This window comes from Salmo trutta, chromosome 2 (genome assembly GCF_901001165.1).
Source record: "Salmo trutta chromosome 2, fSalTru1.1, whole genome shotgun sequence".
Classification (NCBI taxonomy): Eukaryota; Metazoa; Chordata; class Actinopteri; order Salmoniformes; family Salmonidae; genus Salmo; species Salmo trutta.
The window spans coordinates 32,785,597-32,810,864 of NC_042958.1; the positions used below are offsets into that span (position 1 = coordinate 32,785,597).

General features: G+C 41.8%; 1 protein-coding gene across 1 annotated transcript; it reads right to left on the bottom strand.

Moving 5' to 3' along the window:
- Window positions 1–19,577: 19,577 nt before the first annotated feature.
- Window positions 19,578–24,636, bottom strand: LOC115154168 (trichohyalin-like). Its single transcript, XM_029700125.1, has 3 exons — window positions 24,485–24,636; window positions 20,318–20,864; window positions 19,578–20,161 (listed from the first exon to the last, which is right to left on the bottom strand). The coding sequence occupies exons 2-3, from the start codon at window positions 20,830–20,832 to the stop codon at window positions 20,137–20,139; spliced, it is 540 nt and encodes a 179-aa protein (XP_029555985.1). The 5' UTR covers window positions 20,833–20,864; window positions 24,485–24,636; the 3' UTR covers window positions 19,578–20,136.
- Between the last annotated feature and the right edge of the window lie 632 nt (window positions 24,637–25,268).

Here is a 25,268-nt window from a genome sequence, read left to right on the forward strand (position 1 = left end):
ACCAAGATTTAAATGCTAAAATCGGCTCTGTACAAATAGTATAATTGCATGATATGATAGCATTTTGCAAACAAATAACATTAGCTAGCTAGATAATGTTTAGCATGCTCGCTAGCTACAATGACATCTGTCAGTCCCCTATTAGTTGATGTTTATCAACTCCATGTGGAAATTCCCACACCAAATTCATGAATATGCATAAGTAGCCTTCGCCATTCTTCGGAGGTGGAACCTAAATGTGCATTGCCTCTCTAGGACAGGAAATTACATTGAAATAGTGGCAGCAACTTCCTCTTGTAGTTCATTCTAGTACCACGGAGCATAAAAACTAAAAGCATTTTACCAGGAAAGTGAACTGAGAACACGTTCTCATTTACAGCAACGACTTGGGGAATAGTTTCAGGGGAGAGGAGGGGGATGAATGAGCCAATTGTAAGCTGGGGATGATTAGGTGACCATGATGGTATGAGGGCCAGATTGGGAATTTAGCCAGGACACCAGGGTTAACACCTCTACTCTTACGATAAGTGCCATGGGATCTTTAATGACCTCAGAGGGTCAGGACACCCGTTTAACGTCCCATCCAAAAGACAGCACCCTACACTTTGTCCCCAATCACTGACCTGGGGTATAGGGATTTTTTATAGTCTAGAGGAAAGGGTGCCTCCTACTGGCCCTCCAACACCACTTCCAGCAGCATCCGATCTCCCATCCAGGGACTGACCAGGTCCAATCCTGCTTAGCTTCAGAGGCAAGCCAGCAGTGGGATGCAGGGTGGTAATGTCTGTGCATGGATGGGAAGCTTTCAGAAGTAGCCAATCTGAGAAGGAAGGAGACTAAGGAAGGTATGGCGGGAGCTTCGGAAAAATGCCCTTATATAAAAACAGATACTGTTATAACCTTTTTGTGGTTAATGAGGTCAAGCCTAGACTCTGGTATAAAACACAATGGTGTGTGAGACGAAGAGCACTATGTTCCATACACAATACATTACAATACTACAGTAAAAGAGGAAAGGTATTAAACCATACAATATTTTAAAAAATCAAACATAAGTGGACACATTCTCTAGATATTGCAATGGGATATTTAAAAACATATACAAACGTAAATTACACATTTGGAGAATGAAACATGGACAGTATTAACAATACGTGGTTTGTATACATGGTCTAATAAAATCTGTAAATATGCTTACATAAATGTATCATCATGTTCACCCAGGGAGTGAGCAACGTGTAGAAGTAGTAGTAGTAGTAGTAGTAGTAGTAGTAATAGAGTTAATTTTCTCACAGTCAGAGACTGAATTGTACACACATGTATAGTCAAAGAATGTAATCAAATAGCACAATAATTATAATATAATACAATGATTGTAGAACAACAATATTTGGGATGTCAAATAGAAAACCAACTTTGGCTCTGAATTTGAGTGTGAGTCTCAAAGATTCCCACTAGATGGGGATATAACTATTGAAAAGAGTTCACACCACTGGTTGTGGAGTCAAGTCAATGGACTCAGTCAATATGTTACTGGAACACAGGAGGTTGGTAGCACCTTTATTGGGGAGGACGGGCTCATGGTAATGACTGGAGCGGAATAGCTGGAATGGTATCAATTACTTCTAACATGGTTTGATGCCATTCCATTTGCTGTTTCAGCTATTATTATGAGCTGTTCTCCCCTCAGCAGCCTCCACTGTACTGGACATATTTGCCAACTTACTGAAAAACAAAATGTTGCATGTTTTTTGTGTGAATAATAGTTTTTATTGAGTCACTTCAACAACAGTGCAATCAATTACATTTTTACCAATTCCCCTTCCACCCCTCCCACCACCATCTCAAACAAACCCCTGGTGGACCCACCCTACCCCCAACCTAGGTGTACACCTAATATAAAGAACAAAAACACCAACATCTAAAGATAATAATAAACAAACAATAAGAAGAATATTTAAGAATATGCATCACCACAACCAAAACGTTTTAAAATCTCACCTACACCCTCTCCAGCAAATCTGTGATTTCTGAGGCAGCTATTTTCCACATTTCTAAAGTAAAGGGCTTGGTGTTATTCATGATGGCAGTGGATAGTTCTATCATAACCACGTCCTATGCGATCTATTTTCTAATGTGAAGGTGGTGTGGTGGCAACCAGCGGCGTGCTTTTGGTCAGCAGTCAACCCAGCAAGCCAAACTTTAGATTGTTTCTCGTTCAGCTGCATGTGAATCATCATTAAGCAAAATAGGAATTGGTTCAAGGGGTACAGTTTTAACAGAATAGAATCTACACAACATTTTCTTCCAAAATGCTGCATCAACCTATTTGCGTGCAACATAATATCCCTGTCAGTAACCACGTTTCCATTCACAGTTTTTATGCAGGTAAAGTCATACCATATAAATGGAAATCATGACAGCTGTGACGTAAACAGGACATTTCGGTACAGTTTTATAAATGCCAACAGATCATTTGTTCGTTTGACATGGTGAAATGTCCTTATGCACAAATATTGATATAATAACCACCCTATCGAAGTAAACTTGGAGTCATTCGATGATATGGTGTGTGGTCCTCCCCCACTATGACTCGGGAAACCATTGAGTTTATTAGGCTACAGATGAAATAAGTCATGATGAACTTCACAGGGTGGTGAACGTGGCAGATATTGTGTAAAATAATGCATTTGAAAAATGTGTTAGCTAGCTAGCCAGACAGTTTAAGAAGAATGATTCCATAATTGTTTCAAATCAACAACAAAAATTGTCTGTCCTTTTTTGCAACACTCACTACTGAGTTTCAAACTCCCCCTGGATGCAACATCAGCACAAGAACTGTTTGTCGGGAGCTTCATGAAATGGGTTTCCATGGCTGAGCAGCCACACAATGCTCAATGCAAGCGTCGGTTGGAGTGGTGTAAAGCTCGCCGCCATTGGACTCTGGAGCAGTGGAAACACATTCTCTGGAGTGATGAATCACACTTCACCATCTGGAAGTCCGACGGATGGATCTGGGGGAATGCTACCTGCCCCAATGCATAGTGCCAACTAAAGTTTAGAGGAGGAGGAATAATGGTCTGGGGCTGTTTTTCATGGTTTGGGCTAGGCTCCTTAGATCCAGTGAAGGGAAATCTTAACGCTACAGAATACAATGACATTCTAGGCGATTCTGTGCTTCCAACTTTGTGGCAACAGTTTGGGGAAGGCCCTTTCCTGTATCAGCATGACAATGCCCCAGTGAACAAAGTGAGATCTATACAGAATGGTTTGTGGAGGTTGGTGTGAAAGAACTTGACTGGCCTGCACAGAGCCCTGACCTCAACCCTATCGAACACCTTTGGGATGAATTGGAACGCAGACTGCGAGCCAGGCCTAATAGCCCAACATCAGTGCACGGCCTCACTAATGCTCTTGTGGCTGAATAGAAGCAAGTCCCCGCAGCAACGTTCCAACATGTAGTGAAAAGCCTTTTCAGAAGAGAGGAGGTTATTATAGCAGCATAGGGAGGACCAAATCCATATTAATGCCCATGTTTTTGAAACTAGATGTTCAATGAGCAGGTGTCCACATACATTTGGTCATGTAGTGTATATTAGAGGCTATTTATATAGAAAATATGTATAAAACCCATATAAACTGCATTTATGATTATATGACAATATTTTAGGTTGACAATGACTCTGTTACACCATTTTTGAAGTATCTCATACCTTTTCCTGCATAAGTAAAATCAGGATTATGTCTCTACTACCGTTCATTCCAATTAGAGTGGTTTGGATTTCTCCCTGACCAATATGCCTGCCATTTTCACACCATTCTGGAACTTCGAGGGTTTATGACTTAATAGGTTAATTTAATAGGTTGTTATCAATACAATGTCACAATAAGGCAATAAAGTAAAGAATGTTTGAAATTTCTGATTATCCATGCAAAAACAATTACGCACATTTAGCTCTTTCATCGTGTAATTTCAGATATGTGAGGATAGCCTCAAGATATCTCAACATTTTGGCCACCATTAATTGGACATTTGAGTGACATAAAGTAAAAGTGTTCTATACCTGACAAGTATCAGTGGTTTCGGTGAATTTTTCATCCGTTTGGGCTCTGCCTGTCAAGCAGCATAAGGGTTGTCACGTCCTGACCATAGAAAGCTTTTATTTTCTATGGTAGAGTAGGTCAGGGAGTGACAGGGGGTTTTGTCTAGTTTATTTATGTCTATGTTGGTTCTAGTTTCTTTTTTCTATGTTGGGGGTTTGTCTAGTTTATGTATTTCTATGTGGGGTTCTAGTTTCTGTATTTCTATGTTGTTTTTTTGTTGGGATGATCGCCAATTAGAGGCAGCTGGTCATCGTTGTCTCTAATTGGGGATCATATTTAAGTTGCTGTTTTTACCACTAGGTTTTGTGGGAGATTATTTTGAGTAAGTGTATGTCATAGTCATAGTCATAGTCATAGTCATAGTCATAGTCATAGTCATAGTCATAGTCATAGTCATAGTCATAGTCATAGTCATAGTCTTAGTCTTAGTCTTAGTCTTAGTCTTAGTCTTAGTCATAGTCATAGTCATAGTCATAGTCTTAGTCTTAGTCATAGTCTTAGTCTTAGTCTTAGTCTTAGTCTTAGTCATAGTCTTAGTCTTAGTCTTAGTCTTAGTCATAGTCTTAGTCTTAGTCTTAGTCTTAGTCTTAGTCTTAGTCTTAGTCTTAGTCTTAGTCTTAGTCTTAGTCTTAGTCTTAGTCATAGTCATAGTCATAGTCATAGTCATAGTCATAGTCTTAGTCTTAGTCTTAGTCTTAGTCTTAGTCTTAGTCTTAGTCTTAGTCTGTTGGTATGTTTTGCATAGTTTCACAGTTTAAATTAAATGTGGAATGATACACATTCTGCGGTTTGGTCCCATTCTTCAGACAGTCGTGACAAGGGTGCATATTCCTGTGCTGGCTAGCCAACAGTTGATAATGTTTACTTTGCTAGCTACTGGTAGCTAGAAAAATTGTCCAGTTGGTAAGTAATGCGCTAAGTTAGCTAACATTCCCTTTTCAACATTGTTATGAGTGTTTAATCACGATTGCTGCTGAAAGACATGATAGGCTAGATACAGTACCTTCAGAAGGTATTTACACCCCTTGACCTTTTCCACATTTTGTTGTGTTACAGAAAGATTATTTTATGGATTCAATTCAGATGTTTTGCCACTGGCCCACACACAATAACCCAAAATGTCAAAGTGGAATTATGTTTTTTGAAATATTTACAAATTAATTAAATGAAAAGCTGAAATGTCTTGAGTCAAGTATTCAACCCCTTTGTTATGTCAAGCCTAAATAAAGTTTAGGAGTGAAAATGTGCTTAACAAGTCACATGATAAATTGCATGGACTCACTCTGTGTGCAATAAGAGTGTAGTATTGGACAAATGTTATCAAATGTTGCCTAAAAGGACAAATCTAACTGCCTGTAGCTCAGGACCGGACGCAATGATGCATATTCTTGATACCATTTGAAATGAAAACCTTTGAAGTTTGTGGAAATGTGAAATTAATTTAGGAGAGTATAACACATTAGATCTGGTAAAAGATAATACATATTTGAAACACTTCTGCAAAACGGATGACACTGTGATAGACTGTTTGCTGAGTAGAGTATTGGAAGCTATTTTGTAAATGGCATCGGTAGGATGGTCAGTTTTACGAGGGTATATTTGGCAGCATGAGTGAAAGATGCTTTGTTTGCGAAATAGGAAGCCAATTCTAGATTTAACTTTGGATTGGAGACGTTTGATGTGAGTCTGGAAGGAGAGTTCACAGTCTAGCCAGAGACCTAGGTATTTGTAGTTGTCCACATATTCTAAGTCAGAACCGTCCAGAGTAGTGATGCTGGACGGGCGGGCAGGTGCAGGCAGCGATCGGTTGAAGAGCATGCATTTAGTTTTACATGTATTTAAGAGCAGTTGGAGGCCACGGAAGGAGAGTTGTATGGCATTGAAGCTCGTCTGGAGGGTAGTTAACACAGTGTCCAATGAAGGGCCAGAAGTATACAGAATGGTGTCGTCTGCGTAGAGGTGGATCAAAGACTCACCAGCAGCAAGAGCGACATCATTGATGTATACAGAGAAAAGAGTCGGCCCAAGAATTGAACCCTGTGGCACCCCCATAGAGACTGCCAGAGGCCCGGGCAACAGGCCCTCCGATTTGACACACTGAACTCTATCAGAGAAGTAGTTGGTGAACCAGGCGAGGGAATTATTTGACAAACCAAGGCTATTGAGTCTGCTGATGAGGATGTGGTGATTGACAGAGTCGAAAGCCTTGGCCAGGTCAATGAATACGGCTGCACAGTATTGTTTCTTATTGATGGCCGTTAAGATATCGTTTAGGACCTTGAGCGTGGCTGAGGTGCACCCATGACCAGCTTGCATAGCGGAGAAGGTGCGGTGGGATTCGATATGGTCGGTAATCTGTTTGTTGACTTGGCTTTCGAAGACTTTTGAAAGGCAAGGTAGGATAGATAAAGGTCTGTAGCAGTTTGGGTCTAGAGTGTCCCCCCCTTTGAAGAGGGGGATGACCGCAGCTGCTTTCCAATCTTTGGGAATCTCAGACGACACGAAAGAGAGGTTGAACAGGCTAGTTATAGGGGTTGCAACAATTTCGGCAGATAATTTTACATTTACATTTTACATTTAAGTCATTTAGCAGACGCTCTTATCCAGAGCGACTTACAAATTGGTGCATTCACCTTATGATATCCAGTGGAACAACCACTTTACAATAGTGCATCTAAATCTTTTAAGGGGGGGGGGGTAAAAAGGATTACTTTATCCTATCCCAGGTATTCCTTAAAGAGGTGGGGTTTCAGGTGTCTCCGGAAGGTGGTGATTGACTCCGCTGTCCTGGCGTCGTGAGGGAGCTTGTTCCACCATTGGGGTGCCAGAGCAGCGAGCAGTTTTGACTGGGCTGAGCGGGAACTGTGCTTCCTCAGAGGTAGGGAGGCGAGCAGGCCAGAGGTGGATGAACGCAGTGCCCTTCTTTGGGTGTAGGGCCTGATCAGAGCCTGAAGGTACGAAGGTGCCGTTCCCCTCACAGCTCCGTAGGCAAGCACCATGGTCTTGTAACGGATGCGAGCTTCAACTGGAAGCCAGTGGAGAGAGCGGAGGAGTGGGGTGACGTGAGAGAACTTGGGAAGGTTGAACACCAGACGGGCTGCGGCATTCTGGATGAGTTGTAGGGGTTTAATGGCACAGGCAGGGAGCCTGAGAAAGGGTCCAGATTGTCTAGCCTGGCTGATTTGTAGGGGTTCAGATTTTGCAGCTCTTTCAGAACATCAGCTGACTGGATTTGGGAGCAGGAGAAATGGGGACGGCTTGGGCGAGTTGCTGTGGGGGGTGCAGTGCTGTTGACCAGGGTAGGGGTAGCCAGGTGGAAAACATGGCCAGCCGTAGAAAAATGCTTATTAAAATTCTCAATTATGGTGGATTTATCAGTGGTGACAGAGTTTCCTATCCTCAGTGCAGTGGGCAGCTGGGAGGAGGTGCTCTTATTCTCCAAGGACTTTACAGTGTCCCAGAACGTTTTTGAGTTTGTATTGCAGGAAGTACATTTCTGCTTGAAAAAGCTAGCCTTGGCTTTTCTAACTGCCTGTGTATATTGGTTTCTAACTTCCCTGAAAAGTTGCATATCACGGGGGCTGTTCGATGCTAATGCAGTACGCCACAGGATGTTTTTGTGTTGGTTAAGGACAGTCAGGTCTGGAGAGAACCAAGGGCTATATCTGCTCCTGGTTTTACATTTCTTGAATGGGGCATGCTTATTTAAGATGGTGAGGAAGGCACTTAAAAAAATAACCAGGCATCCTCTACTGAAGGGATGAGGTCAATATCCTTCCAGGATACCCGGGCCAGGTCGATTAGAAAGGCCTGCTCGCTGAAGTGTTTCAGGGAGCGTTTGACAGTGATGAGTGGAGGTCGTTTGACCGCTGACCCATTACGGATGCAGGCAATGAGGCAGTGATCGCTGAGATCTTGGTTGAAAACAGCAGAGGTGTATTTAGAGGGCAAGTTGGTTAGGATGATATCTAAGAGGGTGCCCGTGTTTACGGCTTTGGGGTGGTACCTGGTAGGTTCATTGATCATTTGTGTGAGATTGAGGGCATCAAGCTTAGATTGTAGGGTGGCTGGGGTGTTAAGTATGTCCCAGTTTAGGTCACCTAGCAGTACGAGCTCTGAAGATAGATGGGGGGCAATCAGTTCGCATATGGTGTCCAGAGCACAGCTGGGGGCAGAAGGTGGTCTATAGCAGGCGGCAACGGTGAGAGACTTGTTTTTAGAGAGGTGGATTTTTAAAAGTAGAAGTTCAAATTGACCTGGATAGTAGGACAGAACTCTGTAGGCTATCTCTGCAGTAGATTGCAACACCGCCCCCTTTGGCTGTTCTTTCTTGTCTGAAAATGTTGTAGTTAGGGATGGAGATTTCTGAGTTTTTGGTGGTCTTCCTCAGCCAGGATTCAGACACGGCTAGGACATCCGGGTTGGCAGAGTGTGCTAAAGCAGTAAATTAAACAAACGTAGGGAGGAGGCTTCTAATGTTAACATGCATGAAACCAAGGCTATTACGGTTACAGAAGTCATCAAAAGAGAGCGCCTGGGGAATAGGAGTGGAGCTAGGCACTACAGGGCCTGGATTCACCTCTACATCGCCAGAGGAACAGAGGAGGAGTAGGATAAGGGTACGGCTAAAAGCTATGAGAATTGGTCGTCTAGGACGTCCGGAACAGAGAGTAAAAGGAGCAGGTTTCTGGGGTCGATAAAATAGCTTCAAGGTATAATGTACAGACAAAGGTATGGTAGGATGTGAATTCAGTGGAGGTAAGCCTAGGCATTGAGTGATGATGAGAGAGATATTGTCTCAAGAAACATCATTGAAACCAGGTGATGTGTGGGTGGTGGAACTGAGAGGTTGGATAAGGTATAATGAGCAGGGCTAGAGGCTCTACAGTGAAATAAGCCAATAAACACTAACCAGAACAGCAATGGACAAGGCATATTTACATTTACATTTACATTTAAGTCATTTAGCAGACGCTCTTATCCAGAGCGACTTACAAATTGGTGCATTCACCTATAATATCCAGTAGAACAACCACTTTACAATAGTGCATCTAAATCTTTAATATTGACATTAAGGAGAGGCATGCTTAGCCAGGTGATCAAAAGGGTCCAATGAGTAGTGAGGTCGGTTGCGGTCACGGCGATTCAGACAGCTAGCCGGGCCATGGGTAGCAAGTTGGCAGAAGATGGTCTGTTTTTAGCCACCTCGTGCGTTTCCGTTGGTAGATTAGTGGGGTTCCGTGCGGTAGAGGGGACCAGCGTAGCCTAGTGGTTAGAGCGTTAGACTAGTAACCGAAAGGTTGCAAGTTTGAATCCCTGAGCTGACATGGTACAAATCTGTCATTCTGCCCCTGAACAAGGCAGTTAACCCACTGTTCCTAGGCCGTCATTGAAAATAAAGATAGTTAAATAAAGATAAAATAAAATAAAAAATTCCCAAAAATCCAATTGGCAAAAATAGTTATAGTGGCCCAAGAAAAATGGCCGATAGCAGCTGATAAGACAACTAACGATCAGATGGGTGGTCAGGTTACGTTGCGACGGAGGGGCCAGTTGGCTAACTCCTTCGGGCAGATAACGTCGGTAGTCCAGTCATGAAGGCAAGATGGGGCTCCGCATCGACAGTAAAATGGATCGGGATAGGTGATTGTAGCCCAGGAGTGGCTGATAGAACTCTTTAGCTGGCTAGCTCCGGAATAATGGATGTTAGCCCCGGGACCGATGTTAGCCAATAGTCACTCGGATAGCAGCTAGCAAGATCCAGGTGCAAATGTCCAGAGCTTGCGGTAGTAATCTGGGGATATGGAGAGAAAATAGCTCGGGTATGCTCTGGTCTGAATTGCGTTATACAAAACTGCCGATAGCTTATCGAGCTAAGGTATAGCTGATGACCGCCAACCGTGGTTAGCTGAATTCTAACGTTCGCTAGTGAACTGGCTAACTTCTGGCCTGCTTCTGTTTTGGATTTCAGATTTGAGGTAAATAATACTTTTTTTTAAATTGGTGAGGCGGGTTGCAGGAGAGTGTTTTGAAGTTGAGTTTTTAGAAAAAATATATGAAAAGATATGCGAAGAAAATATGTAAATATATATATATATATATATATACTGCTCAAAAAAATAAAGGGAACACTTAAACAACACATCCTAGATCTGAATGAAAGAAATAATCTAATTAAATACTTTTTTCTTTACATAGTTGAATGTGCTGACAACAAAATCACACAAAAATAATCAATGGAAATCCAATTTATCAACCCAGGGAGGTCTGGATTTGGAGTCACACTCAAAATTAAAGTGGAAAACCACACTACAGGCTGATCCAACTTTGATGTAATGTCCTTAAAACAAGTCAAAATGAGGCTCAGTAGTGTGTCTGGCCTCCAAGTGCCTGTATGACCTCCCTACAATGCCTGGGCATGCTCCTGATGAGGTGGCGGATGGTCTCTTGAGGGATCTCCTCCCAGACCTGGACTAAAGCATCCGCCAACTCCTGGACAGTCTGTGGTGCAATGTGGTGTTGGTGGATGGAGCGAGACATGATGTCCCAGATGTGCTCAATTGGATTCAGGTCTGGGGAACGGGCGGGCCAGTCCATAGCATCAATGCCTTCCTCTTGCAGGAACTGCTGACACACTCCAGCCACATGAAGTCTAGCATTGTCTTGCATTAGGAGGAACCCAGGGCCAACCACACCAGCATATGGTCTCACAAGGTGTCTGAGGATCTCATCTCGGTACCTAATGGCAGTCAGGCTACCTCTGGCAAGCACATGGAGGGCTGTGCGGCCCCCCAAAGAAATGCCACCCCACACCATGACTAACCCACCGCAAATGCCAAACGTCCTACACGGTGTTGGGCTGTAAGCACAACCCCCACCTGTGGACGTCGGGCCCTCATACCACCCTCATGGAGTCTGTTTCTGACCGTTTGAGCAGACACATGCACATTTGTGGCTTGCTGGAAGTCATTTTGCAGGGCTCTGGCAGTGCTTTTCCTGCTCCTCCTTGCACAAAGGCGGAGGTAGCGGTCCTGCTGCTGGGTTGTTGCCCTCCTACGGCCTCCTCCACATCTCCTGATGTACTGGCCTGTCTGCCGTTTAGTGCTTCCATGCTCTGGACACTACGCTGACAGACACAGCAATCCTTCTTGCCACAGCTCACATTGATGTGCCATCCTGGATGAGCTGCACTACCTGAGCCACTTGTGTGGGTTGTAGACTCCGTCTCATGCTACCACTAGAGTGAAAGCACCGCCAGCATTCAAAAGTGACCAAAACATCAGCCAGGAAGCATAGGAACTGAGAAGTGGTCTGTGGTCCCCACCTGCTGAACCACTCCTTTATTGGGGGTGTCTTGCTAATTGCCTATAATTTCCACCTGTTGTCTATTCCATTTGCACAACAGCATGTGACATTTATTGTCAATCAGTGTTGCTTCCTAAGTGGACAGTTTGATTTCACAGAAGTGTGATTGACTTGGAGTTACATTGTGTTGTTTAAGTGTTCCCTTTATTTTTTTGAGCAGTGTATATACGGGACACAACAAGACGAGGATAAAGGACGTCTGACTGCTATGCCATCTTGGATGATGAGGTTACTTTGCCTGCTTGTAAATGTCTGCTAAAAGTGCTGATGTTTCATATTATTTCAGATTATCTTAACTCCCCACCACCAATTAACCATTTTTTTTTTTTTTACAGTAAACCACTGAACCACCACTGCAATATAGGCCTACACTAAAAAAAAGAGGAGCTTTCCACAATCTTAAAGGATTCTTCTGCTGTCCCCATAGGAGAACCCTTTTTGGTTCCAGGTAGAACCCATTCTGTGCCTAGGTAGAACACTTTTGGGATCCATTCCACAGAGGGTTCTACCTGGAACCAAAAATAATTTTTCTTTGGTGACAGCCAAGAACCCTGTTGGAACACCTTTTTTAAAGAGTGTACTCAACAAGTTCAACCTGTTAAGTTTACACCATTTCATTCTGTTCTCAAACATCTGATTGGTATTCAAGATAACACGCAACATAGCACCACCACTTTTGAAGGTTTTCGACAACCTCTTAAATAGCAGTGTTCCAAGATCCTCCACCAGGGGTGACTGTAGTGTCCTCAAACGGACAAAAGGAGACATGAGGGCCCCCCACAGTCATTTTAGACCTCAAGGGGTCTTTAGTTTTGGCCCATTCCTCCCGACAGAGCTGGTGTAACTGAGTCAGGTTTGTAGGCCTCCTTGCTCAAACACGCTTTTTCAGTTCTGCCCACAAATGTTCTAAAAGATTGAGGTCAGGGCTTTGTGATGGCCACTCCAATACCTTGACTTTGTTGTCCTTAAGTCACTTAGCCACAACTTTGGAAGTATGCTTGGGGTCATTGTCCATTTGGAAGACCCATTTGCTGCCAAGCTTTAACTTCCTGAGTGATGTCTTGAGTTGTTGCTTCAATATATCCACATCATTTCCCTTCCTCATGAATCTATCTATTTTGTGAAGTGCACCAGTCCCTCCTGCAGCAAAGCACCCCCACAACATGATGCTATAACCTCCGTCCTTCACGGTTGGGATGGTGTTCTTCGGCTTGCAAGGCTCCCCCTTCTCCTCCAAACATAACAATGGTCATTATGGCCAAACAGTTCTATTTTTGTTTCATCAGACCAGAGGACATTTCTCCAAAAAGTACGATCTTTGTCCCCATGTGCAGTTGCAAACCGTAGTCTGGGGTTTTATGGCGGTTTTGGAGCAGTGGCTTCTTCCTTGCAGAGCGGCCTTTCAGGTTATGTCGATATAGGACTCGTTTTACTGTGGATATAGATATTCTTGTACATGTTTCCTCCAGCTACTTCACAAGGTCCTTTGCTGTTGTTCTGGGATTGATTTGCACTTTTTGCACACCAAAGTATGTTCATCTCTAGGAGACAGAATGCGTCTCCTTCCTGAGCGGTATGATGGCTGCGTGGTCCCATGGTGTTTATACTTGCGTACTATTGTTTGTCCAGATGAACGTGGTACCTTCAGGCATTTGGAAATTGATCCCAAGGATGAACCAGTCTTGTGGACGTCTACAATTTTTCTCTGAGGTCTTGGCTGATTTCTTTTGATTTTCCCATGATGCCAAGCAAAGAGGCACTGAGTTTGAAGGTAGGCCCTGAAATACATCCACAGGTACATCTCCAATTGACTCAAATGATGTCAATTAGTCTATCAGAAGCTTCTAAAGCCATGGCATAACTTTCTGGATTTTTCCAAGTTCTTTAAAGGCACATTCAATTTAGTGTATGTAAACTTCTGACCCACTGGAATTGTGATACAGTGAATTATAAGTGAAATAATCTATTTACAATTTCATTCATCAATTATATAAACTATACTATAACACATTCAATATGTTATTAATGTAGACTATAGGCTACTCCAGTTTCTACCTTCTGCAATACCGTAATCATTGAATGAAGCAGCATACCATCCATATTTACAATGGTAGGTATGGTGAAGTTAGGTGTGATAGGTGTGGAGATGGTAGGTATGGTAGGTGTAATGATGGTAGTTGTGGTGATGGTAAGTGTAGGGATAATAGGTGTGATGATGGTAGGTGTGGTGATGGTAGGTGTGGTGAAGGTAGGTATGGTAGGTGTGGTTATGGTAGATGTGATGCTGGTAGGTGATGGTAGGTGTAATGATGGTAGGTGTGGTGAAGTAATTATAGTATGGTATTTGTGGTAATGGTAGGTGTGATAGGTGTGGTGATGGTATGTATGATGGTAGGTAGGTGTGGTAGTTGTGGTAGTTTTGGTAGGTAGGTGTGGTAGTTGTGGTACGTAGGTGTGGTAGTTGGTGTTAGGTAGGTTTGGTGATGGTAGGTTTTGTAGGTGTGGTGATGGTAGGTGTGGTAGGTGTGTTGATGGTGGGTGTGGTAGTTGTGGTAGGTGTGTGTGGTAGTTGTGGTAGGTAGGTGTGGTAGTTGTTGTAGGTAGGTGTGGTAGTTTGTTTTAGGTAGGTGTAGTAGTTGTGGTAGGTAGGTTTGGTAGTTGTGGTAGTTGTGGTGATTAGGCTTGGGCGGTATCCAGATTTTCATATTGTCATACCGTCTTTCTCTCATACCGGGATTTACAGTATTACCAGCATAGCACATGAAGGGGTGCTAAAAACACAAGAAAAGCCTGTGGGCATCTATTACCAGAATGCTAACAAATTAGCACAAACTGATAGCAAATTCACATAGACGCTGTTGGCTAAATGCTAAGAACTGAAAATGAACAAACTAATTGCAAAGCAGTGGAGGCTTCTGAGGGGAGGACAGCTCATAATAATGTCTGGAATGAAGTCAATTGAGTGGTATCAAACACATGGAAACCACATCTTTGATGGGTTGATACCACTCCATTGACTCCATTCCAATCATTGTTATGAGCCGTCGTCTCCTCAGCAGCTTCCACTGTTGCAAAGAAAGGCAAATACAGCTCATAAAGTTATGTCAGGGATAATCAATGAGGGACTATGTGTTCTATGGTAAATAATGAACACTGTGGACCTGACCTTCCATGGACTTGCATTCTTTTCCAGAGAACCCATAAAGCCCTGAGTTTTTTTTTTTTTACCTTTATTTAACCTCTCTTGGGTATGTGGGACTTGACCGCCCCACCTGCGGGACACACTATTCAACAGCCAGTGAAATAACTTGTTCTCAAAAAACTTGTTCTCAACTTGCCTACCTGGTTAAATAAAGGTGAAATAAAATAAATAAATAAAAATAGCAGGGCGCCAAATTCAAAACAACAAAAATCTCATAATTCAAATTTCTCAAACATACAACTATTATATCCCATTTTAAAGATACACTTCTCCTTAATCCAACCACATTGTCCGATTTCAAAAAGGCTTTACGGCGAAAGCATAGCATTAGATTATGTTAGCACATCACCTTGACAAGAAAAACCACACAGCCATTTTCCAAGCAAGGAGAGGCGTCACAAAAACCAGAAATACAGCTAAAATGAATCACTAACCTTTGATGATCTTCATCAGATGGCACTCATAGGACTTCATGTTACACAATACATGTATGTTTTGCTCGAAAAAGTTCATATTTATATCCAAAAACCCCATTTTACATTAGCGCGTGATGTTCAGAAAATGTATTGCCTCCAAAATTTCTGGTGAATGAGCACATCAATTTACAGAAATACTCATCATAAACGTTGATAAACTTTACAACAGTTATTGAAAGAATTATAGATACACTTCTCCTTAATGCAACCGCTGTGTCAGATTTCAAAATAGCTTTACAGCGAAAGCACATTGTTCAATATTCTGAGTACAGAGCTCAGCCATCAAAGCAAGCTATACAGTTACCCACCAAGTTCTGGAGTCAAAAAAAGTCAGAAATAGTATTATAAATCTTCACTTACCTTTGCTGATCTTCGTCGGAATGCACTCCCAGGACTCCCACTTCCACAAGAAATGTTTGTTTTGTTCGATAAGCTCCATATTTATGTCCAAATACCCCATTTTTTTTCGCGCCTTCAGTTGAGTTATCCAAATGCATCATGCTCGCGCATTTTGTTGAGGCGAAAAGTCAAAGTTATACTACAGTTTGTAGAAACATGTCAAACGATGTATAGCATCAATCTATAGGATGTTTTTATCATACATCTTCGATAATATTCCAACCGGACAAATCCTTTGTCTTCAGAAAGGAAAAAGAAATCACCTCCCGCTGACAGCCACGCGCATGAATGATCTAATGGCACTCAGCCAGACACCTGGTTGAATTGACTGTCATTCACAGTAGAAGCCTGTAACACCGTTCTAAAGACTGTTGACATCTAGTGGAAGCGTTAGTAACTGCAAAATGACCCCTAAGTCACTGTAGTTTGAATTGGGAATCAATTGAAAAAACAACAAGCCTCAGATTTTCAACTTCCTGGTTGGATTTTTCTCAGGGTTTTGCCTGCCATGAGTTCTGTTATACTCACAGACATTATTCAAACAGTTTTAGAAACTTCAGAGTGTTTTCTATCCAAATCTACTAATAATATGCATATCCTACCTTCTGAGCCTAAGTAGCAGGCAGTTTAATTTGGGCACGCCTTTCATCCGGACGTCAAAATACTGCCCCCTACCCTAGAGAAAACTGCCTTGTTCAGGGGCAGAATGACAGATTTGTACCTTGTCAGCTCGGGGATTCGATCTTGCCACTTTTTGGTTACCAGTCCAACGCTCTAACAACTAGGCTACCCTCTGCCCCACTGTTGATTATAGTTGATTTTCCCTTTAATACCATGGCTATAATTTAACACATTTGTCAGTAGAAATGTGTTCAACATCCACTGAAGTAGCTAGCAAGTTTACTAGATAGCTACAGTAGTTGCCTTGGTAACCAAACAAACATACTTGCTTGTTTAGATAACCAAACCATCAGTCCTAGCTTGCTATTATGAAAACCTAATTCAACAATACCAATACTGTTTTCAATTTGACTAAATTTGTAATGTCCAGAAGTCCAAACGTAATTGCCGTGGATTGGAAGGAAGAGGTCCATGAACCAATATCAGTTTGTTGTATTCATAAAAGTAATATGGGGTGGAAGCTACTGAAGTTTTAGGGAAACATTTTTCAGGTAAAGTCAATTCAAATTCATTAAAAAAATGTAAAGTAAAAAATATACAAAAAGTAATTGACGTTTAGTAGTGGGATGAGGTTCCTGAACCAATGACAGTTGTTTGTATTCATTAAAGGAACATAGGGTTGAAGCTATTGACGTTTTAAGGAAGTATCTTTAATGTAAAGTCAATTTAAGATGGTAGAATATCGCCAAAGTCAAAAAATACAAAAGTATTTGCTATTGATTGGAGGGATGAGGTCCCTGAAGCAATCACAGTTACTTTTACTCATTAATGTCACATGGGGTGGAATCTATTGACATTTTAAAGTATTATTCATGCAAATTTAATTAACATTTGTAAAAAAGTATCCAAAGTCAACCAATACAACACAAATTGCTGTTGATTGGAGGCATGACGTCCCTGAACCAATAACAGTTGGTTGTATTCATGAAAGTCTTATGGGGTGGAAGATATTGATGTTTAAATGAAGATTTGTTTATGTAAAGTGATGTATTTTACATTTTGTAAATTTTATACAAGTAAAAAAATGTAACTAATTGCATTCGAGAGAAGAGGTCTCTTTACCGTGTTAAATTTGTTTGAGATCACTATGTCATGTAGTTGAGAAGGTATTGATATTTTTCATTTACAGACAATTGTATGCATTGCAGTTTTAAGACGGTCCCATAACCCTCTGAGCAGAGGATAGCACATTTTTAGCTACATTTCACCTCCAAAAAGGAAATATGACACAGAATTGGAAAAACAAGGGGTTTAACTTATTCACTATCATCAGCCGATTTAGAATATTAAATGTATATTTTTTTATTTAACTAGGCAATTGAGTTAAGAACAAATTCATATTTACAATGACGGCCTAGGAACAGTAGGTTAACTGCCTTGTTCAGGGTAGGAATGACAGATCTTTACCTTGTCAGCTCGGGGATTCTATCTAGCAACCTTTTGGTTACTGGCTCAACACTCTAACCACTAGGCTACCTGTCACCCCCAGTAGCCTAGTCATCCTTGCACGTTCCGTGGAAGAGGTATTGAAGAGCAAAGTCTGAATCTTTAATATAAAGCTAACTTCACCGCTGTAAAACACTGTCTGATTGAATCATTCAATTTTGATTCACCAATAAAAACGGTGAGCTCATCTTTTAATAATAATGTATTCATCATAGAATCATCTTTGATTATAGTATTGTCAGTGGCGAGCCGTCATTTAGGGCAGGTGGGGCGGTGCCACACCCGTTTTGAGCCCCACGTGTTTAGCAAATATATATATATATGTTGCCTGTTTTCCATGTTATTTTGGCATTAATATGTGTCACATATCAGTTTGCAAACAATGTAAAAAAGAAAATGTAATCATTGAGTTAATAAAGCATCATACAGACATGGTATGTTTTTGCTTTCTTTCTTTTTCCTTGTCATTTGAAGAGAAATTATGAAGAGAAATTATAGATTAAATGTATCGGTGCTCATCAACCATTGGACATAAACATTACACAAGTTGGAAATCGCAAATTCAACAATGGGTGGTTTGGAAGGAATCAGTGGCTAACTACAAGCTTAACAAAGCAATCACTAGCCTGCTTTTCAGCATGACTTCTGCCACTTTCAAAACAACTAGAAACTTGGAACTGGGAAATCTTAGACTTCAGTGAGTTCAAGACAACTGGGAACTCTGACTGGGAAAACAAGTTTTGAATGTGCATCCAACTCGGCATTCCAAGTCGGGAACTCAGGCCTCTTTCTTGTGCTCTGACCTGAAGATCACCGACGTCATGATTCAACCTTGTTTTTCCTAGTTCCCAGTTGTCTTGAAAGCACCATAAATCCAGAGAATGCCAGACTTTGATGACAAATTTGATGACAAACCGCCGCGACACCTTCCTGTTCAAGTGAGCACAGCACAACAAGGTGAGTCCATAAATGTCTTGTATGCTGCTCTATAAATGATGTAATATGCCAGGGAGATATGTATACTGTAGCTAAGAAAGTAATACTAAGTGTGTGTTGTGTAGTAAGCTGTTAGTAGCTGATGTGCCTCACCCTAATAATTTTGTCCCTTTCCCCTCTCATAACTTAGCCTAGTGCTCTGACTTGGTGGTGCACATGTAGACTAAATATATTGACTACGTCCATCCTAGCTCTCTCATTAATGTCTTCATCAAAATTACGGATTGCCTCTTATCCACTCATTGTCCCCTTATGCCATAGTTTGTACATCTCAACTGTCAGTAGAAACCACATTTGTTTAAGCAAGTCAGCCATATCAGCTATGTTCTTTAAAAGGATTCACTCCATGGTGCTGAAAAGAAAGCTCTGCTGTTGGGACAGCTTTATGTAGACCCTAACAGTTTGTGGGCACCATTTGTCAAAGTTATAGTGCAATTCATGTATTGTTTAGTGTTGTGTTGTGTAGTGTAGTGGCTTTGCTGGCATGCATCTGAAACATTTTTGGGGAGTTTTCCCCACCAAGATTTACATGCTACAATCACCACTGGGTGGGTGAATTATAACACATCAACCCTGTTACCTAAGAATGTTAGAATTAGGTGAAATAAAAGTTACACTCCCCAAAAGGTACTCAATTGGTGGAATGACCCAAGAACTGAACTGGAGGTGGGAGAGCTAAGGATGCGTCTACTGTTGCTCTCTCCTCAGATTCTTAGAGAAGCTATTTCAATCTGATATTTCTCCTATGGTCTAAAATAGATGTGTATAGAGGACTCCTCTCTAATATAACATGTCACACATTGTATCAAACTGATGGAATGTTAGGTGTCTCATTGAAAGTCTAACATCTACCATGACTACTGGATGTTTCAATTCTAATAAATAACAAAACAATCCACACCGTAACAACAATATTGCTTTTTTAATAACTGCTTTTATTAAAGCGTAAAACTTTGCTAACAAAAATGACATCATCAAACATCACTGGCCTGACTTGAGCAGCTCTGCCCGGGGATGGAGCCAGCAACTTAGCTGCTACCGGTCCGGTCCAGGCTACCTGCAGACCTCCTCCCAGACCTCCTTTTCAGCACCTCCCCTTAACAGGTGAGGTGGTGGAAATGATCAGAGTTGCGTTCAACTTGAATAAAGATGAGAAATTCTGGTCTGTGGAGCCACTGGTCTGAGGGGAGGACTTCTGTTTAAACCATGTCCATTTGGGGATATTTTCTAGGACAGTAGAGGTGGTGAGCAGAGATGAATTCAACTTGGATAAAGATGAGAATCTCTGCTCTGGGGAGGAGATGGTTTGTTGCCTTGATAAGGAAGATACTTGCTGGATTGAGGAGAATATAATGTTTTGTGGAGGAAATGTGGCTTGATGACTTGAAGAGGAGGAGGAATTATTGGGCGACACTTTTAATTACCGACGTAACCTCAGTGGAACTGTGGCTTCATCGAGTTCCAGCTCTAGGCAGACAGCACGTCAGGAATGCTGTAAGACATCACAGAGACAGGTAAGTATCTATATATTTACATGTAGTGTGTTGCATGTACACTAAACCCTCACATTTGGATAATGTCACTTTTTAAAGTGACAACATATATTTTAACAGTGTAAAACATGAATACATGTTTAAACATTATTTACCTCATCTTAATTCTCTTCCAGATGCTTGGCCTTTTCTTGTTCTTGGAGGTTGGCTCTGATGTTTCACCCTCTTCTGGAGCTTCCAGCTGCTGGCTCTCTGGCTCCCCCTGTTGGTTCTCTGGCCACTCCTGCTGGTTCTCTGAACTCCACTCCTGGTTCTCTGCCCATGCCTGTTGCCTCCTTGGCCCCTCCTGCTGGCCAATTCCAGATCCAACAGGCTCTTGGCTTACCTGTTGGCCTGTGGCCCATCCCGGCAATGCCTGACCGTGGTTGTAATCGTGGCTGTGTTGGGTGGTTAGACACCGGGTGTTGATTTGAGCATCAGCCTCCAGATTCATCTGTTCCATGAATTTTTCCTTCATCCTCTCCCTCTCATCCTTCAGTTTCTGATGAGTCCTTTTTTTAAGCAGGGACTGCTCTCTCCACTGCTTATTGAAATCCTCCAACTTCTTCCTTCTCTCCTCATCCTTCAGCAGCTCCTTCCTCTTCTCCCTCTCTCTCTCTGCCCGGGTCATGGTGGATGTTAGCCTTGTGTGTCCAGGGATGGCTGGGAGGGGAGAAGAAGTAGAGTTCACATTCAACTTAGTGGATCTGGTATCAACTTAAATGTAATGGACACAGGGAATTAGGAATAGAAAACACAGTTGGAGCTCAATGATTCTTTAATCTTTTCAATTGAGCAAGGCATGGAATTTGTCAATCAAGTGCAATAATTCCCATCCCGAATTGACCTGACCCTAAGTTGAACATGAGTCCCAAATGGCACCTATTCTTTGTATAGTGCCAGGGCATATGTGACAGCTTAGGGCTCCATGGCAACTAGGGACCCCCCGACCCCCCCCGACCCCCCCAAACCCTTTTTTGTGTGTGTTTTTTAGGAACTCTTTCTGGGTCTCTACTTAGTCTTGAGAGTTAGACTAGTAGATGACATAAGGTATCATTTAAAAATGTGGTTGTTACATCAGCAGTATTTTTCTTGTTATGTCAGTCAGTCACTCAATTAGCCATGTCAGCTAACATATTCTTTGGACAGTAGTTTTATATTGAAACAATGATGCAACATGATGACTGGTGTGGAACTTATGTGTGTAGAGGAGACTAAAGAGGATGATGTCATAAGCAGAGGTAAAACAGGTCTTATCTATGTGGACGATCTTATAGCCCTCCTCAGCTTCTCTCTGATACGTTCTCTCGATCTTTTTGAGGTTCCTTTTCTCCCACTTCTTACTTACCCAGTCCACAGTTCTTCTTCGGATACTTTTATCAGGTGGGATAAGGTCCTCCTGGTCATCTTCCTTCTCCTCCTCCTCTTCACTGTTCTCTGTCTCACCCCTCTTGTACTTCTCAGGGATCTCTCTTCTTTCCTCTTCTTCCATCTCTTCTCTTTTGTTTGCCTTTATGATGTTCACTCTCTCTCTGATTAAAGCTAAATGGCCTTCAATGGCTCTCTTTCTCTCCTCCTCTCTCTTTTCCTCTCTCTGCCTCTCCTCCTCTCTTAGTCTGAACATTTCTTTCTGTCTGGCAATTCCAATCTCTCGTTTTTTATCCTGCTCCTCTTGTTGTCTTGCCCTCTCCTGTTTTCTTTCCATTTCCAGCCGTCTTTCCTCCTTCTCCCTCCTGATTTGTTGTCCTCTTTCTATGTGTTCTCGTTCCTCCTTCAACACTTCTAACCTCCTATCTTTACGTCTATTGAAGACTTCCCGTGCTTTAGCTTTAACATTAACTACTACATGTTTCTTCATGCTTACTTCCTTTCCTCTCCTCTTTCCATGTACTCTTCCTCTGCTTTCTTAATAATCACTTCCTGCTTTTCTTCCATCTCTCTCTCCTGTTCTGTCTCCAGTTCATTCTGCCCCTCATTTCTTCTTCCTACTTCCTCCCCCTCTCTCATAATCATATTTTCTTTCTCCATCTCTTTCTGTTGCTGATCTTTTAATTCCATCTCTCCCTGATTCTCATTGTCTTTCTCCATTTCTTTCTCTTTCTCCATTTGTTTCTGTCTCTCCTCTTGTTGTTGTCGTCTGTGTATCTCTTCTATCTTTCTCTGTATCTTGTTCTCCCTCTCTCTTCCCTCCTTCTCCATGTCAATTTGCTTCTGTTTCCATATATCTTCTTCTTCTTGATCTCTCTCAAACGTTCTCTTTCTCTCCTCTTGTTGTTGTCGTCTCTCTTTCTCTCCCATCTCTCTCTGTCTCTCTTTCTCATCGATTTCTCTCTCTCTCTTCTTCTCGTTCTTCCTCTTCCATCTCTATTTGCTTCTGTTTAAATATTTCTTCTTCATTCACTCTTTCAATCTCTCTCTGTCTCTCTTGCTCTCTTTCCCTACTTTTTTGTCTCTTCTCCATTCTATTTCTTTTGATCTGTCTCTGTCTCTCTTTCTCCCTCTCTCGTTCTTCCTCTTCCATCTCTATTTGCTTCTGTTTACATATTTCTTCATTATTCTCTCTTTCAATCTCTCTCTCTCTCTTCTTCTTTTTCTTTCTCTTCTATCTCTATTTTCTTCTGTTTACATCTTTCTTCTTCATGCTCTCTTTCAATCTCTCTCTGTCTCTCTTCTCTTTCCAAATTTGTCTGTCTCTTCTCAATTCTCTTTCTTTTGATCTGTCTCTGTCTCTCTTTCTCCCTCTCTCGTTCTTCCATCTCTATTTGCTTCTGTTTGTGTCTTCTTCTTCTCTCTCCATCTCCTTCTTCTTCTCATCTTCTTGTTGTCTCTGTTTTGGTATTTTCTCCATTCTCTTTCTTTCTACATCTTTCTGTTTGTTGTTCTCACCCTCCATCTTCTCCTCCATGTCCATTTGGTTCTGTTTCCATAGATTTTTGTCTGTTTCCATATTTTCTAATTCTATCAGCTGTTCCTTGATTTTCTTGAAGACTTCCTCCAATTCAGACGTCTTTTTGTCATTGATGAGGGCTGTCTCCATCTCCATCTCTCTCTCCACTCTATTTTTCATCTCCTCTTCTCTTCGTCTCCAATCATTTTCTCTCTCTCTGTCTCTATCAAATGTTCTCTCTGGTTCAGTCTCATCTTTCAATCTAATCTCTTCTTTCATTCTCGCAACCTCTCTGTCTAACACTAGTACATTTTGGTTAACCTGGTTCACTCTCTCATTCTGTCTTCTATACGCTTCTTTCGCTCTTTCAAATTTGATTTTGTATTGCATTTCTTTTGTTGTCATATCTTCTTTCAGTCTCTCAACCTCTCTCTCTAACTCTTTTGCCTTTTCGTTAACCAGTTTGACTTTCTCATTCTCTGCAATACGCATGTCTCTTTCGCTTTCAAATATTATCTCCTTTTCAATCTTTCAATCTCTCGTTCTAACGCTTTTATCGTTTCTTCTGCCTGTTTCACTTTCTTCTTCATTTCTTGTCTTTCCAATTCTGCTTTTCTCTCCCTTTCCCTCTCTCTTTCCCTCTCTCTTTCTGTCTCAATAGGTTTGTTGTTCCAGGCCAGTCTTGGTCGCTGATCCTCTATGACTTTCTGCCATAGCCTCAATCTCTCTTTCTCTTGCTTCATTTTAAAAGGTTAAATTAGTGATAATCTATGACCAAGACATACTTTCAAAGGATTTACAGAGAATGATACATAGAAATACATCCTAGACCTAAGTAATTGAATCAAACACTGGACAACATCAATAGCAGGGTTATTTTGATCAATTCATCTAGACAATTCATTGTCAATTAATGTATTGACATGTTTGAAAAAATGAGACATTTTATACACAAATACAAACACACAACTAGCTTGCCCATTCAGTTAGGGGTTTGAGAAATTCCCGTTGCAATTTGTGATATGTTACAACAATGTTGCCTCTGATGTTTATGCTTGTAGAAATTACTCCTACAAATGATGTTTCACTAATGCAATTATTTACAACCTGCACACATACAGTTATCAACAACAACAACAGTAATGATGTTAATTAATAAGGAAGTTGATATTCAACCGGCAAAAGAAAGGCATAGGGGTTGAGATAAATTAAGGTTAGGTTCAAGACCTAGGGTTGGGTAAAGGTAAAGGTTAGGTATAGTTTCAGTGAGGTTAAGGTAAGGTTTAAGGAAAGGCATAAAAGTTAACATTGGGTTAGCGTACCGCTGTCCACCGTCATTCATTTTCAGCTGGGTAAATATACACTGCCTTTTAATAATAACAATGACATGTCTTACGTGTGCCAGTTGTAGATCCACCATCAGTAGCTCCAGCAGATGTTTGAGTCTCTTGATCTGCATTTTTCTCTGGTTCTCCTTCGCTTCTGTGACTCTCTCTGCCTCCCTCTGTCTCTCTGCCTCCATTTGTCTCTCTGCCTCTCTCTGTCTCTCTGCCTCCCTCTGTCTCTCTGCCTCTCTCTGTCTCTCTGCTTCTCTCTGTCTCTCTGCCTCCCTCTGGCTCTCTGCCTCCCTCTGGCTCTCTGCCTCCCTCTGGCTCTCTGCCTCCCTCTGTCTCTCTGCCTCCCTCTGTCTCTCTGCCTCCCTCTGTCTCTCTGCTTCTCTCTGGCTCTCTGCCTCTCTCTGGCTCTCTGCCTCCCTCTGGCTCAGGATTTCAGCCTTCCACTCGTTCATTAGACCCCTTTCTACTCTTCTTCTCCTCCTTTCCTCTTTTAAAAGGGATCTGAGATGGTCTGTCTCAGACTGTAATTGTTCAATGATCTTGTCCTTCTCCGTTCCACCATTCCTCTTCTTCTTTTCCTCCTCCCAGAGGCACACTTGAAGTCTGTCCATCTCCTTCTTCTGATTTCGGATAGTTCGATCCTTCCCCCTCAACTCAAGCATGTGGGCTTCCTTCTCTGTACAGGTCTTCTTCTCTTCTCTCAGGAACTGAACCTCCATCTCTGCCTGCTTGTAGCTGGGAGCAAAGGAATGTCCACACATTATTAGGAAGTGAACTCAGACAATTTATTACAGTGTTAAAATAATAATTAAACCTCTGCGCAATTAAACTGTCTTTAATAAC